The sequence below is a fragment of the Limanda limanda genome, chromosome 5 (assembly GCF_963576545.1).
Source record: "Limanda limanda chromosome 5, fLimLim1.1, whole genome shotgun sequence".
Taxonomy (NCBI): Eukaryota; Metazoa; Chordata; class Actinopteri; order Pleuronectiformes; family Pleuronectidae; genus Limanda; species Limanda limanda.
The window spans coordinates 21578877-21593583 of record NC_083640.1 but is presented as its reverse complement, the minus strand read 5'-3'; the positions used below and the strand labels follow the sequence as shown (position 1 = coordinate 21593583).

Sequence of the window (14707 nt, the reverse complement as noted above, 5' to 3'; positions counted from 1 at the left end):
CATGTATGCGGATTAGCGTCGCCCCCTCTTTCATGTCGGCGTTTTTGGGTGGTAACCCGATCCCCGGGCCCTAGCTCCAGTGAGCCCAGTGGGAAAGGCTTCCTGACAGATATCCCGTCCATTCTCAGCCCAAATGTTTTTCCAAGGCTCCTCCTCTGTCTTTGATCCTGCGTCCTCCTCAACCACGCAGGGTCACAAGCTGCCATGTCAGGCCAGAGAGGAGCGGGCCGGACTGGAGCTGCTCACCGAGGAGGGGAAGGGAGAGGGGGTCACTCTGGTCTGTCCGTCTCAAATCTTGCCCCATATTCCCGACTCGTCTTGGTTGTCTTTCAAAGATGACCTTACACTCCAGATGGTCGCTGTCACGTCACCTCATTCAGTCAGATTACAGTCCAACCTGCACCTCTGTTAGTAAACAGCAGGCGAGACGCATCTGTTTTTCTGTTTGTTCCTGGGACTGTGTTCACTATGACGAAACTCATTCTTCTGGGAATGTTTTGGTGTTTTAGGCAAGATGCCACCCTTCCTCAGTCCTGTGCTATATATATTAACTCTTGCTCGAGAGAAAAACTGAAATATCGCCCTGGAAATATACAGTTTTACAGCTATTTGACTTTATGATTGTTTTCATTTGTTTGTGGTGAGATGATTAGAGGATGTAAATTCAGTCACAGTCTCCAGTTACAGTAATGCATTTCTTCTTACCTCCGCAGTGCAATAACTGCAGTGTCTTCCAGCAGAAAGCTGGGGGGCGCTCCAACTTCACACTGTGTCTTTCTGTGTGTGCGCGCACGTGTGTGTTCCAGCTTGTCTCCTTGTCCAGACACCTTAGCATCAGGGCAATAGTGTTTGAGCTCTGAAACGAGGGCCAGACAGACAGAAGTGGGATGAATGAATTGGGTAACGGGGGTGATAGGAGAGAGAGAGACAGAGGGAGAAAGAGAGGGATGTTGCTTCAGAATAAGGGGATGATGTGCCTGCAAAACAGTGACAAGCAAATCAGCTTTAAAACAGGGCCTCCCCTACACACACAGACATGAAGGCATAATGGGTTGTGGGTTGTTTTGTCGACTTAAGTAAGACACGGTCTACTTCACCAGACGGGATATTGAGCTGGTGCAGACAGGGTCATCTTGTTATTGCTGTATGTCTGTCATTACAATCCAGTAGGTCTCTGTGATATTGTGTTTTAAGCTGTTGAAGTCAGCAGTAAACATATATTTATCATTCACTGCATCAAAAAAATTCCACACAACTAGATATGCATTGTTGATGTATTGAATTGGAGTGATGCGTACCCCCCCAAATGCCTCAGTGTATTTTGTGTGTGTGTCTGTGTTTTGTGTGTGTAGGTGTCTGTGTTTGCACAGGGATCTATTTCTGATGCCGGGGGTAATGAATGGCACCTGTTTAGTCTCCTTAGTTGGCCACCATTTTTGAAGTGCAGTAAATCTTGTATTTCATCACCCGCAGCTACACTTGAAAGCGTATCACAGTGCTCACTGCCAAATACGCATTTTGTTTGTTTAATCTCGCAATTGAGGTTTTAAGAAACCAGTCAATCATGCCTGTAGTGACAAGCATCGTGCCTCCGGTATCATCTCACGTGCACCGTCAGGGAAGAGAATGTGCTGTCACCAGAGGAAGGGGAGGAAGTTAAAGGGCCGGTGGAGGAAGTGTTCAAAACATCAGGAGGACGTTAGTAACCCGACCTCTTGGTCGGTAAATATTTGTTATGTTATGAATCGGAATAAAGTGCGGTGGGTGGTTTGGTGAGGTGTGGCGGCGGACGCAGGCCTGAAGCTGTCTGTGGTTGGCGCGGTAACAGCTAACCATGGGAAGGGTCCAGTGAGCAGCCTTGTGTGTCTAGCATGTCTCTCTCGCCCCTTAACGAGAATGGCATGCAGTGTGCCCCACTCACCCCCTTCCCTCACTGTACTGAGCCACACTGTGTCCCACCGTGCACCCCCCATCCAGCTTCAAAGCGGCAAATAACAACAACAACTGAAGGGGGAGAAGATGAATGAGGATGAATGAATGTGCCCCTTCCACCCCCCCCTTGCACACACACCCCCTCTACCTCCCTGGCTCCCCTCTACCCTTCCTTCTGTCCCTGACGGACTGTCTTCGTACATGCCCTTCTCTGCTACCGCCCTCTGCTTACCCCTGGTTTTGCAGGCCTGTGTTATGACTGTGGCCGGTGTGTATTACACACATATCTGTTAGCGCCACTCCTCCGTCGGGACGCCCATATAAAGGACTGTCATTTTCAAAGGTCAGGCGTGAGCCCTGCGCACAAGTGTTGTCCCGACACTTGGTCTGGAAAAATAAAAAGGGCTTGCTTGACCATCCGTGTCCTGTGTCTGTCTACGTTGGCTCTGAGTCGCAGAGACCAGTGTCTCGGATGTCCTTTCCCTTTTCTCCTCCCTCCTCCCTCCTCTCCTTTCCCTTGCTAGTGCCACTGTTGTCGGGAAATCAAGATACCCACCTTGTGTCATTTGGCAGCCAAGGAGGAAGTCATGGATTGCTATTTGGTGTGCCTATCTATTGGAACAGGAAATACATGTGATACCACATTATTACACTCATTAGCACCATTGCTGGACCGAGTGCAAACTGTTCATTTCCGTTGGTCTGTAACCTACCTTTCAAAACACAGACGTGCTCAGCAAGGACACGAGCCACAGATTTGTATTCTGAGTGCACATGATTTGTGTATGTGAGGCTTATTTAAGTGCTGCGAGGGCTCTACATCCTGGTTATCCATAATCATAGTTTCCAGGAATAATGAATGAAATAATATTTTGCTTTGCGTGTTTGATTTGTCAACATGCCATTGACGGTCAGCACCTACGTTAGCAGCTATGCCTCTGGATTTTCAACATGAACGCTAAAAGGGGTCGGCATGCCCACTATGCCTCTAGTGACTGGAAGCTTAATGCTCCGCACACTATTGCATATCAATGCAACTCGCAGGAAATGCAACAAATTAAAACACTAATACCAATGAAATTCACAACCTCAAAAATAGTTCATGTTGTTTTGCATGGCTGCACCATTTGTTCAAATGGAAAATTCATATGTATCGTTAATAGTCATTCAGACTGATATATTTGGTATTTTTGGAAACAGATTTGTCATAACTTACTTGCTTAACAATCCGTGATGTTAAATGTTCATAAGCTCGGTTGTGTATGATAAGTGCGGAATTTGTTATGTTTGGATAATGTTAGCCAAACATCTGGATAAACACAGTGCTACCTAATGGTCCGAGAAACTGCTAATCTCTTCTGGGCAAAGCCGTGGATAAATGATGTAGTTGTCCTGAGTATTCCAGCAATAGCATTAGTCCATGATGGACACCTGAAAGCACCGTGAAGAAGCAGTAGTGGTGTTGTATAACAATTATATCAAAATGCACTTAGACACAGCAGAGAATTTAAAAACATTTAGCAGGAGAAATTGTTGGCCCTACGCTGCGTGTTCTTTTACAGCCCCAATGTTTAGTCATTATTTCACAACTGAAGCAAGTAGAAAACCAGTCCAGAGGAACTAGAAGCTTGTTGGGATACCTCAATTGGGAAAATGCTGTCATGTCACTGCCCGTTTTCCTGTCCTGTGGTCTCTTAACGGCAGCCAGAGAGTACGAGAGTGAAACATGAACTAGTCTGCTGCAGTGGTAGCGGCTCCCTCTAACCCACATTTATTACCTCTAAAAATACAAAGTGGTTTTTCTAAAAAGAGCCTGGCTCCTGTTCTGTCCAACTACGTCAGGTGAATTTGCAACACCGTTGGTTATGACTCACCGACAAAACAGTTTTATCTGAATGGTTCAGCGTTCGTTTGAAGTGGCTCGACGCTGTGCATTGATCTTTTTCCATATACATTCAGTTCAAACATCCAAAGGATATGTGATGTAGACAGTATGCAAATCAATCTACGGTCACTCGAGGTCGGCAGGCTGCAGGGTGGTGCTGGTTAGGCTGCACGCTGGAGAAGGGAGGAGGCTGATGCAATCCACATCTCGGTGTATGGCCATTGATTCAATGCATAAAAAATACGAAACAGCTACTAATGTCACACAAGTGATTTGTAGTGCCAAAGAAAATGCTCAGGATTAAAACCAAAGCATTGTGTAATGTGCCATAGCTGCTGTCTGCAGACCGGAGTAATATGCTCATTCTGCTGGTAGAATAACTCAACAGTGAGCTGAGCGTTTATATTCACAGCAGCACGAAATATTTTGGAAAGTTCATGTCTCTTGTCAAATTGTCTGTTTATCTTGATAAAGTGCCAAAAAAGTGTTGCCAAACATTTGATGTGAAGTTTTCTGGTGGATGGCGTAGCTTTTCACTGCTACATGTCAATCCGACTCGACCGGACACGCCTCCAACTCACACGAGACTTGGCCGGGAGACGCGTTGAGAATTGGCCCCAGACAGGAGTGGAGACACGGCTTTGAGAGAGGGATTAATGTAAATATGAAATGATTGTTCGCAAATTGTTGAGTGCTTTTCTAAATAGCAAAGGCCTCTGCTAGAAGTTAGATATAGATAAATCAGACAGTAAGAATCTGCTAATCTCACCATGCCTATGCTGTAGCATGAGGATGTTTGAGGGAAACACTGGAGAACAATTTACTGTGGTAGTCATTTTCTTTCAATACCATGGATATAGGGAAAATAGGCTCTACCTTCATTAACACCTGGCTAGATGCTATTAAGTTCAAACGTCTGTATCTTTGAAGCGGACCCACCCGTGTACAACTCACTGGTCGACCATCAGTGGTTCCAGCTTCTGTTCTTGTGTATTTGAGCTCTGGTTGGCTGCCAGGAGGCCCAGTTATGTCACCCATTAAACGTCTCGACATCTTTTTAAAATTGTACGCTTGGGGGTGGCTTTTTCTTTTTTTCTCTTCCATTCTTTCTGTCGTGCATCTTTTAAGGAGACGTTTAATCTGAAAAAATGCAGCCTGGCTATGTCTTTAGTGATATATGTTGTCGGCAGTGTTTCTCATTTACATAAAGCCGAGCTAATCAGCTTTCACAACAACAGTGAGGTAATGTCTTGGCAGGTCTCTCAGTGAAGCACAATTAAAACATGTCCAATCCTATAAGAGGCAACCAATCGATAAAGTCTAGGAATGGCAGACTTTTTATGGAGAGTGCTCTGGCAAGGAGTCTCAAGATTTTTTTTTTTTTTTTTTTTGATTGCCTTTTTAATGCACAGGTGGCCTCGTAGTAGTAGTTTATCGGTAGCTTAACAAACAAGGAAGCAAAGCTGGCACATGTGTGACAGTACTAGTTAGAGATTACTTTTATATCTCAGTCATTTCCATGTTGTGTGAATGTCCTTCAAACAACATTTGAAGAACCGTTGAATGTTTAATTCAATTTCCAGTTTTAATCACAGCTTGTTTGTTTGGATGCCTTGAAAAGCAATGGAGGCCTCGGTGACACAGCACAACTGATCATTGAGCATGTAGTTACCAGGGGAGGGGGGCCGGGCTCTCGAGGTAAGCAAAGGCCTTTGGACATGTTTATTTTCTCCTCTGCCTTTTGACCAAACTCCCCTTGTCAATCTTGTGCTGTCCAAGAGGGCCAGAGGTGGGAGCGCCCATCCCGCTCTCTCTCTTTCTCTCTCTCTCACAGGGGCCACTGTGTACGTGGGGACTGCAGGGTCAGGCCCTGGATGCTCCTTCGGTAAGGGTTGTGAAATCTGAATTGTACAGGGCGGGCCGGAGGTGGGAGCTGTCGTGTCTGACTGCTCCCACATTTCCAACTGCGGCAGCAACCTTCTTTGTTGCCGTCATGCACACCGGGTGGAATAATAATATTTTTAATTTAATTTTACTGGGAAAATAAATAAGACTTCACTTCCTTCACATCTCCTCGCCCTAACCACATGCTTCCTGACGGCTTAGAGCACTGACAGCAGATTTCACCTTCTCAAATCTTTACATGTAGCTTGAGGGAAGGTAGATGATGGGGGGCAGCAAGGGGGCGAAGAGAGCATGGAAGAGAATAGAATGACCTCATCAAACCAAGTTTTTACATGTGTTCCCCCATCTGACACAAATGTGTTTCTGATCTTACCGTTTTTCTTGAGAGGGGAATGTTTCCTGTTTGAGTAGACTGCTGGGTTCACCGAGGAGTCGGGGGGTCGGGTTGCTCAGCCAACGTCTGGTTCTGTTGAAGAAGATTCCCCACATCTCCATCAAACAGCAGCTCTGTTTTGGCACGGCTCTGAAAACTGACCCTGGTGGTCACGTTTGTCTGGGGGTCTGCGGGAGAATCAAGACCGAAACACTCTTTGCTGCTGTCGTGTTCTTCTAAAATCTGAAAGAAACGACAGTTTCATCTCCTAAAAGTCTCTGCTTGTTGTCAAAGATCTGATCTCCAGTTAAAATCTGATTCCAGTAGAAATCTTTGTAGTTGTGAACCAAAACCTAAAACTTGAACATTTGCCAAATATTCTCGACCGTTGATGAAGAATATTTGTTTATCCTCTCGTTTGTTTATATCTGCCTCTCCCCACTGAGGTATACTTAATACTTAATGGCATGCCAAAGCACACCTGGGGAATGTGTGCACAGATGTGCAGCAGTTCATGTACACTTGTCCATGTGTTTTCCTTCCTGTCAGAGTCTTTGATTGAACAGAGTAGCAGTGGGTTGTGCAGGGTCGTCCCCTGACATGAGCAGTAAGTAATCCTGTGTTGGTGTTCTTCCACCTGAAATGTGATATAGTATATGGGAGAGTGTGTGTGTGTGTGTGTGTGCGCATGCATATGTGTGTTTCTGCCCTGCCTTGTCCAGACTGGTTCCTGTCTTGCTAATAAAAGAGATCTCTTTTTAGTTTTGGATACCGATCTCCCAACACAGGTTTAAAGATCTCATTCACGGTTCACACTGCATTTGCCCCTTAATGTCTCACAGCAGGCCCTCAGTCCCAGGCTGTGATTCATGGAGTGACAGGTCTGCCTCTGACAGCCATAAGGGCCCAATCAGACAGGGTCCACACAGACACACACACACACACACACATACACACACACACTGCAGACAAAAACATGTTCACCAGTGCTAAGGTGCATGCATGTACCGCTCCCATTTCCTTCCACATCTCTTTTCATGTAGACTTTAACACAATATGACATAATTACATGAAATCATGCAAATCAGACCTCTTGCGGATTTATTCTTGCCATTGCTCTGATTCCTTCTTTTTTTACTGGAACACGAAGAAACCTTTTTTTCTTCTTAAATCAGCTGAGAAACTGGAATTCTTCAGAACTTTGACATGGAGTGGGGTTAAATGCTTCATCATATAAAAACAGCTGTAATGCCCACGGGACTCTTCCTGCAGAGCTGGAGAGACACCAGTGTTTATTCCAAGATAATTTGTTTTAAGGGTTACACAATGTGTTGTCATCCCAAATGCAGAGTCTTAATTTAATCTAGCCCATCTCCCCTGGGGGGAATTTTTTGGTTTCCCAATGCATTTATTGTTTTCTCTGTTTTGTTTTAGTGTTTCCGGGCACTGTGCTGTAAAGGACCCCCACCGCCAAGACCCGAGTATGATGTGGTGTGCATTGGCCTGACAGGAGCTGGAAAGACCAGCCTGCTCTCACGCCTCTGTAGTGAGGGCAGTGACGGCATCGTTCCTACAACAGGTGAGCACCACGTGTGGATCAGTGGAAAAACGTTTTTCAATGCGCTTAAATAAAAGCACTCACCCTTCACAGATATTCACCTAACTTTCCTCACGATCCTACTTGCAAGTTTTCCGAGCTTCTGAAAAGCTGTCATGTTTCTAGAACAAGTTGTCCTTTGGATTAGAACCACAGATAGATCATTTTTGTCCAGGTATTGCTGCTCGCCAATAGGGGGAAGCAAGTCTCCAGTATGTCTTTCAAAGCCCCAGCGCTCATGCCAGAAACACGCTGCTGGATCTCACTAGCCAATACTCAGCTTCTTTCCTCTAGTCAAGTGGGAGGCTGATGTTAAGTATGTCCAGAAGAGGAGGCTTTTGGGTTAGTACATCATCCTCCTGGTAGGCAACGCTGTGCTTTCCATATACAAAGCGATCCCTCAAGGACATGGACATTCCTCTTTCCTCCCCTGGCTTGGTCAGCAGTCAGCTTTGAGCCATTGCAGAAAATCTCATTTTAGGTTCAGTCACTTTGCACATTCACCATTATAAAATAATTCCCAAATGTGCTGCCTGCAAGTGCGTCCCCGTGGCAGGCGGTGATTCAAGGGAGCGATCACCTGTCGACACCCACCGTAATTGATAAAACATGCCGATTATTTACCTTAGCAGGGAATTATTTTAGTGAACTTCACTGAAATAAGACTTAGCTGTCAGCACCGTTTGCATCTGCCAACATCAGCAGAGGAAAGATCATGAAGAACAATGAGGGGGAGGTCTGTTTTGGCTCCACCCTCTTCTTACTTCATGATTTTGTATGTTGTAATGTGCTTAAATCCCACATTTAACTTCTAATTCAGATGTTACAATCATAATCAGCCCCCCGTCTCTCCTCCGGTTTTTGAATCTAACCACAAGAGGAATTCCCCCCAAGAGATTTTGCATGATTTGAGCTGAGCGTTAATCCTCACTTTTGTCTTCACTATTTAAATTTGTGCGTCACCGCAAAAAAACCCACCACATGATACATGGTAGCACTTTAGACGTCAGCCCAGACCTCCTCTACCTCCGACATAGAACAAAACACTTTAGCTTCACTTGTTTTTCTGTTTTGAACCCGGACCCCACAAAGTGTTATTTTCCTCCATTTAAACATCACAATAGTGTTGACAGTCCTCTTTGTGTTCACCAGCTCGTAGTTTGAAAAAGGTACATCATCTCTTACAGAGACTAAATGACAAAGTGGATATTTTTTTACGTCAGATATTTTTTTCCTATCCCTTTTTCTCATTATTAAAAAGCAATTCAGCCAACATTCCTAAAGGTTGACTCTCTCTCTCTCTCCTAACATGTGCCGTCCACACACACGCACACACACACATACACACAACACACACAACACACACAAACTAAATTTCTTCATGTCGTTACAATGTTGGATTTTATTTTGTCTCCTCCCAGGTTTCAGCATCAAAGCAGTGCCATTCCCAAATGCCATCTTGAATGTAAAAGAACTTGGAGGTAAGAGATGCAGCCCATTCTCAATTAAGCTTTCATTTAATCTGACAATTTCCCCCCACCCCCACGTTAAATCCGCAGTGGGAATTTATTGATCTGTCATATAAAAGTGGCCAGGTAATGATTTTCTTATGGGTCAGCCAAAAACGAGTTAAAGCAGCAAAATGTTTTGATCCTCTGTAAACAAAGCAGCTGTCCGAATCATAAACAAGTTTTTCAAACGTACAGATTTGCCCTCTTAGAAATCTGAACGTTTTTACTTTATTCAAGGAAACCTGTTCTGATATTATCTCTCCCATCTGTCGACAGTAAGTGTTTATACAATTAACTGTGTACTCTACAGATGCAAAAGCATGTTTGTTTTTTACCTCCAGCAGCATCACACCTCTCGTACAGACGTCAGACCTGTTAGTGGATTTCAAAGTGGCTGTACAACCTGCACCTTGTTATTCCTGGAAACGAACAGCACTCGAGGAAGCTGTTTAATAAGCACAGATGAGGGATCTTGAGGTGGAGATACGTAAACAGACCCAGGGAGGCCTCCGCTTCTTAAAGGGAGCCTCAGGAGAGAGGGATGAGAGCTATCGCTCTCTCCTACTAGCTTCTTAGTGACACGAGGAAATTTATGGTTATTTTGACAGTTAATATAATTTATGGTTTTCTTCTGCAGAGTATGGGGACATGGCAGGTGCAGTGCTTATTTTGAAGGTTCACCCAATGTAGCCTCCTGAAAAGATGAAAAACACTCTCACACACACAGACACACACAAAGAGGCACCAGGGGACCACCAACGAGGGTGCTACCAAATTTGGACAGAGCGTATTAGGGGGTTTTGAAAAAAGGGTTTTCTGGATTTGGTCAAAGCCAGTCTGATGGGACATTATTGTGGTTGGAAAAACACTGGTCCCACGGATGACACGTTTGATATAGAGAAGTTAGTGTAGGCTGCCACCACAGCAAAGGATGGCGAAATCTGTTCTCTTGTTCTCGTTGCCCCCCCCTCCTGGACCCTCACTAGTCGGCTCCTTTTCTCGTAAATACACAGAGCACAAGAATCTGAGCGATTTATGGTGCCATCCGTTATGGATATTTTGGAGAGGGTGAAAACAACCACATGATGTTTTGACGCCTCAAGTGACTAGTTTTTGTGTGGAGCGCAGTATTGCATTCAGGTTGCTGTCTGAGGTTGGTTGTTGACATGCAGCCCTCTTGTTTGGCCGAGTGAAGGCGTACACTTCTTCCAAATGTAAATTACGTAAATGTGGAAACAGGAGAGCTGGTGCACTTTTGTACTTACTACCTTACTCCTTTCCTCCTCTTAGCCTTTAAAACAGTAAACATTCCTGGCTTAGTGTTATTTTGCTCTGCATCAATGATGCGGAAAAATGATACAAGATGTGACGCACAAACGTCAGTATTCTTGACCCCACAAAATGCTTGTTTTACACAATACCTTTGTGGCTTGTTCTCTTCACTCAGCCTTGACTAAGGCAAGGGAAGAAGCTCGTTGAGGAGCGTGAAGAAGTGAAGCACTTGTGTATTTCCTTCCTCTCCCACCGCAAAGCCCATTGAATGTCAATGAGGTATTCTCCCTTTATAGTATGCAATGTAAAGCAAGTCTTGCATATACAGGTAATCTTAAGTACCGGAGGTTGGGGAGAAAGTTTAAGGCACCAAATGCTGTTAAAGTATAGGCTAAGTATTTGCTCATTTTGGTTAAGTAGAGAAGGTCAAACACGTTTATCCCTTCCTCACAAAACATTTACTTTCTCACATTTTTATATGGAGTTCTTATTTGCTTGGCCGGGTAACCTAGATTATTGCTCAACCCATTTCATCAGAGAGATAAAAGTGGCTTAAGTTGAACAGGATGGAGGCACATGGGAGAGCAAGTGCAAAGGTCAACACCTTTGGCAGGCTGAGAAATTCAGCGTACAGCAAACAGCTGGAAACATGGCACTCGGAACTGGCCGAGGAGCCAGGTCTGTCTCAGTCGTTTAAATGTTGCAGGCTACGAGCCCATGTAAGTGTGGCTGACTCACAACTGTAACTTGTATTGTTGCTAAGCAGGGTATTGCATTTTTAACTCTCCCTGCCCTGAGTGCACTGGGCCAGTTTGTTATAAGTGCAAGCTGTCCCTTAAACCAGAGGCACCGACCAGCCTGGGCAGGAAGCCCTGATGTGCGATGCCTAGGATTATTCAGACTGAGCTATACGTTTGTCCCACTCATGGTTTCTGTTTCTGCTTTCTGCCTTATGTCCCTTCTTCTCTTTACTATTGCTTCTGGATTTTGCTTTTGGTTCTTTTTGGATCTTTGTCCTTCCTTTGCCTTCGCTGCTTCTGTCAATGTTTGTCTCCTTATCAATTTGACCACATTGTATGGCCTTGATAAAGGCACACTGTCCCACTGTCGCTTTCAGACGGGACCTGTCCATCTAAGTTAGTGTCTTTATGCTATATTTACATGCAGGAAACCCAGTCCATTGTTTTCTTCTGAAATCTGACTTCTTTGTCACGCATATGGATAACAGCGTTTCGAACGTGGATTTGCACGCGCATCACAAACAGGAAAAGTATCACTGTGTGATTATTAAAACCAAAGTCTGACTAAAACTTAAATAAATAAGTTGGTTTCCACAGCTGAACGGCAGTCTATTTAAACATGTGCACGCTAAAAGACAAACTGTGTGGTCTCACTAAAGTCTGTCTTCACTCTGAGGAAAAAAACCTCATCATGCGGCACTGTCACACAAGACCAATGCACTGAAAATGTCAGTCTTAGTTTAGACATCGGTTTAAGGGTTGTGTCTAAAAGTAGGGATGCACAGATCCAACTTAGTTCAGTCTTGATACCGATACTGATACCTTTGTCTGATAGAGAATACCAATCTGATGCCAGTGTCTCTCTGATGTCAGTGTATTCATCACTGTGTGGAAGAGACAGGGATCATTAATTTATGTGTGAGGCAACGTCAGACTTGACTAGAGCATAACTTTGTTTATTAGTTATTTATACACATTTATTATTAAAATAATAAATAATCGTGTACCGGCAACTTGATAAATAACCCAACACCCGATCCAGCATGTTCAATTAGCATCAGACTGATATCTGATATCAGATCAGCGTATCTCTGTTCAATAGTCGAGAGAAAATCATCTTGTGCTTTATCATTTCACCTTATCAAAGTACACAAAATGCACAGTGAGGCAGTGTCACCAGTCTGACCTCTTGTTTAAAATTCTCGGTAATTAGAAAATCAGGAATTAAACAAATGCACAGAGTAGATTGAGCGTCTTCATTGAAACCCACCCAGCAAAAAGAGGGTGATAGTCTCATTTAATCAATTCGCAACACACTTTAAAATGAAATATTTTTGTTCAGATCGAATAAGGTGATCGACATTGAGAATCTTTATTCAAACAAGTATTTGCTCCCCTGCTGGTGCCAGGTATGAGGACTCAGAGGGAAGGGGACCTCCAGGGACGAAGGAATCTATTAAGTGTGTGCGTATAAGTCTGGACAGTGACATGACGTCAGGTCTAGACGGGCCATTTCACAGTGTGCATTTATGCCACACAATGACAGCTGATGAAGAAGTGGTGCTTATAATCACCACTCGTCGCTATTGTTCTTTAGTGTTGCTGCTGCGGTTAAAAATAAGGACTTTTGATTTGGAGTTCAGTGGTACATGTGTTCGCATGCAGTGTTCCTGTTGAAACACTATCGATCATCTGGTTTTCCAATGATGTACCTTATTACAACATAGGTGAAATTAAACGATTAATAGAAAAAGATGTTTTCTTCAGTGCCAATTTAAATGTTACAATTTTAAATGAGCAAAATAATATTATCGTACATTCGCTGAATGTGTGAATGAGATTGTTGTACATTTTAAAGTGTTACTTCGGCTATAGTGTCACTTATAGAGTTCATCTCATCATTCAAGTCTACAAGTCTATTATTTACATGCACAGAGATCACAATGCAAGACGAGGGAGATTCAGGAACATTATTGAATATTTGCCAGTCGTCTTTGGCCACCAACAGGCAATGGAAGCATTTGAACATCTCATAACAAAACCACTAGGCTTTAGTCATCTCAGACCCAATGTGGTTCTTGTTTCTATCAAACAGGACCACAGTGTGTGCTACTTTGCCCAGCAGGGCAGCTTTTCCTTTGCACAGAAAAATGACCTGACCAAAAGTGAAATTGTAAATTGTCATTTGGGTTTAAAGCAGATGGTTGCATTCACAGACTGTGCTGATTTTTGGAGTTCTGAGGACAGCAGTGTAACTGATATCTATTTGAGGCCTCATTCAAGGATATGACCTTATTTGATGTTGGTTTTCTCGGCTTGAATGGTGCATCACAGACATCGTAAGGGACATAGCATTAATATCATGAAAGTATCAAACCCACCCCAAACAACAGTCTGTTTTGATGTTGCATTTGCAATGTGGTCGGTCAAATGTACAACAACAAGCAGCTTATAGCTGTATACACTCAGCGTCTTTGGTTCAAATAAGGTTAAAATGTGAGGTTTATGTTCTAGAGGCTTAATTAAAGTGTTGTATAAATAGCAAGAGTGTGGTGATTAATTATTACTTCAACCAGACAAATAACTTGTCTATAACTGAAAGCTGCTGTACCAGCCAAAGTGGCACATTATGAAAATGACTCGCCCAATGGAGAGGTGGGGTTTGTTGGCAAATCAGAAATACGGCCACATTATTTTCACGTAGTAACGCATCTTATTTATCTCAAGCATTCAGAGGCGCTGCCATTCTGTAAAGCATCTTTGTCAGTAATGTGTACAATGGTGTGCTTAAAAAGACAGTGCTGAGACTACCAGTTGATGGGTGTATCAACAGCTGAAGTGTTTTTCACCTCACTCCAGCCCCAGCTCATTCCTCAATGAAGTAAGCAAACTTTATTACTCAAGGCCTCCCTCGCTGGTCCCAGCCCTCCCTCCCATCACTCCATTGTAGCTGTTTTGTTCAGGGGAAAAAAACACTGTCTGCTTTTCGTTAGGGAGGCTTCAAAGGGAGTTGCGTTCAGTGTTTCAACTTTCGAGAATGAAAAGAGACCTGATTAGCAACATGTTTATGTTTTGTATTGTAAGGTAAAAGCTGGCAAAAGTGAGCAATATAGGAAAAATATTAGAGTTGTGTTTGAACTGATTGTGAATGTGAAACCATAGCTTCATTAATACCCAACAACAACCAAGGAAGAAGCCTCAAATGGAAAATACAGGGTAATAGTTTGAATTTGCAGATGATTTCAGAAACACCAGCCATCAAAACCAACCGAAAGTGAATCTGAATTCAGGCCCATGAATCATCTGCTCTTAATTCTCCCCGTGTAATTGTTTACTTATGTTTTACTGACATTTTCTTCTCAGCTTAGTTTATTAACTCATTGTCACACTTTGTTGAAAGAAGAAGAAACCTGATCACCGGAATGTTGTCGCCACTTGTGTTTTTGTAAGCAGCAGATGTCTGCTGGTTTTCCCATTCTCTCCTCGTACCTG

At 43.6% G+C, this 14707-nt stretch overlaps 1 protein-coding gene across 1 annotated transcript in view; it reads left to right on the top strand.

The window, feature by feature from the left end:
* The window catches only part of LOC133002230 (ADP-ribosylation factor-like protein 15), an 89023-nt gene that overhangs the window by 28185 nt on the left and 46131 nt on the right, over nucleotides 1-14707 (top strand). Inside the window, exons 2-3 of the mRNA XM_061071995.1 lie at nucleotides 7530-7674; nucleotides 9114-9173. Coding sequence (XP_060927978.1) covers nucleotides 7530-7674; nucleotides 9114-9173 — 205 coding nt within the window. The remainder of the gene's footprint in view (nucleotides 1-7529; nucleotides 7675-9113; nucleotides 9174-14707) is intronic.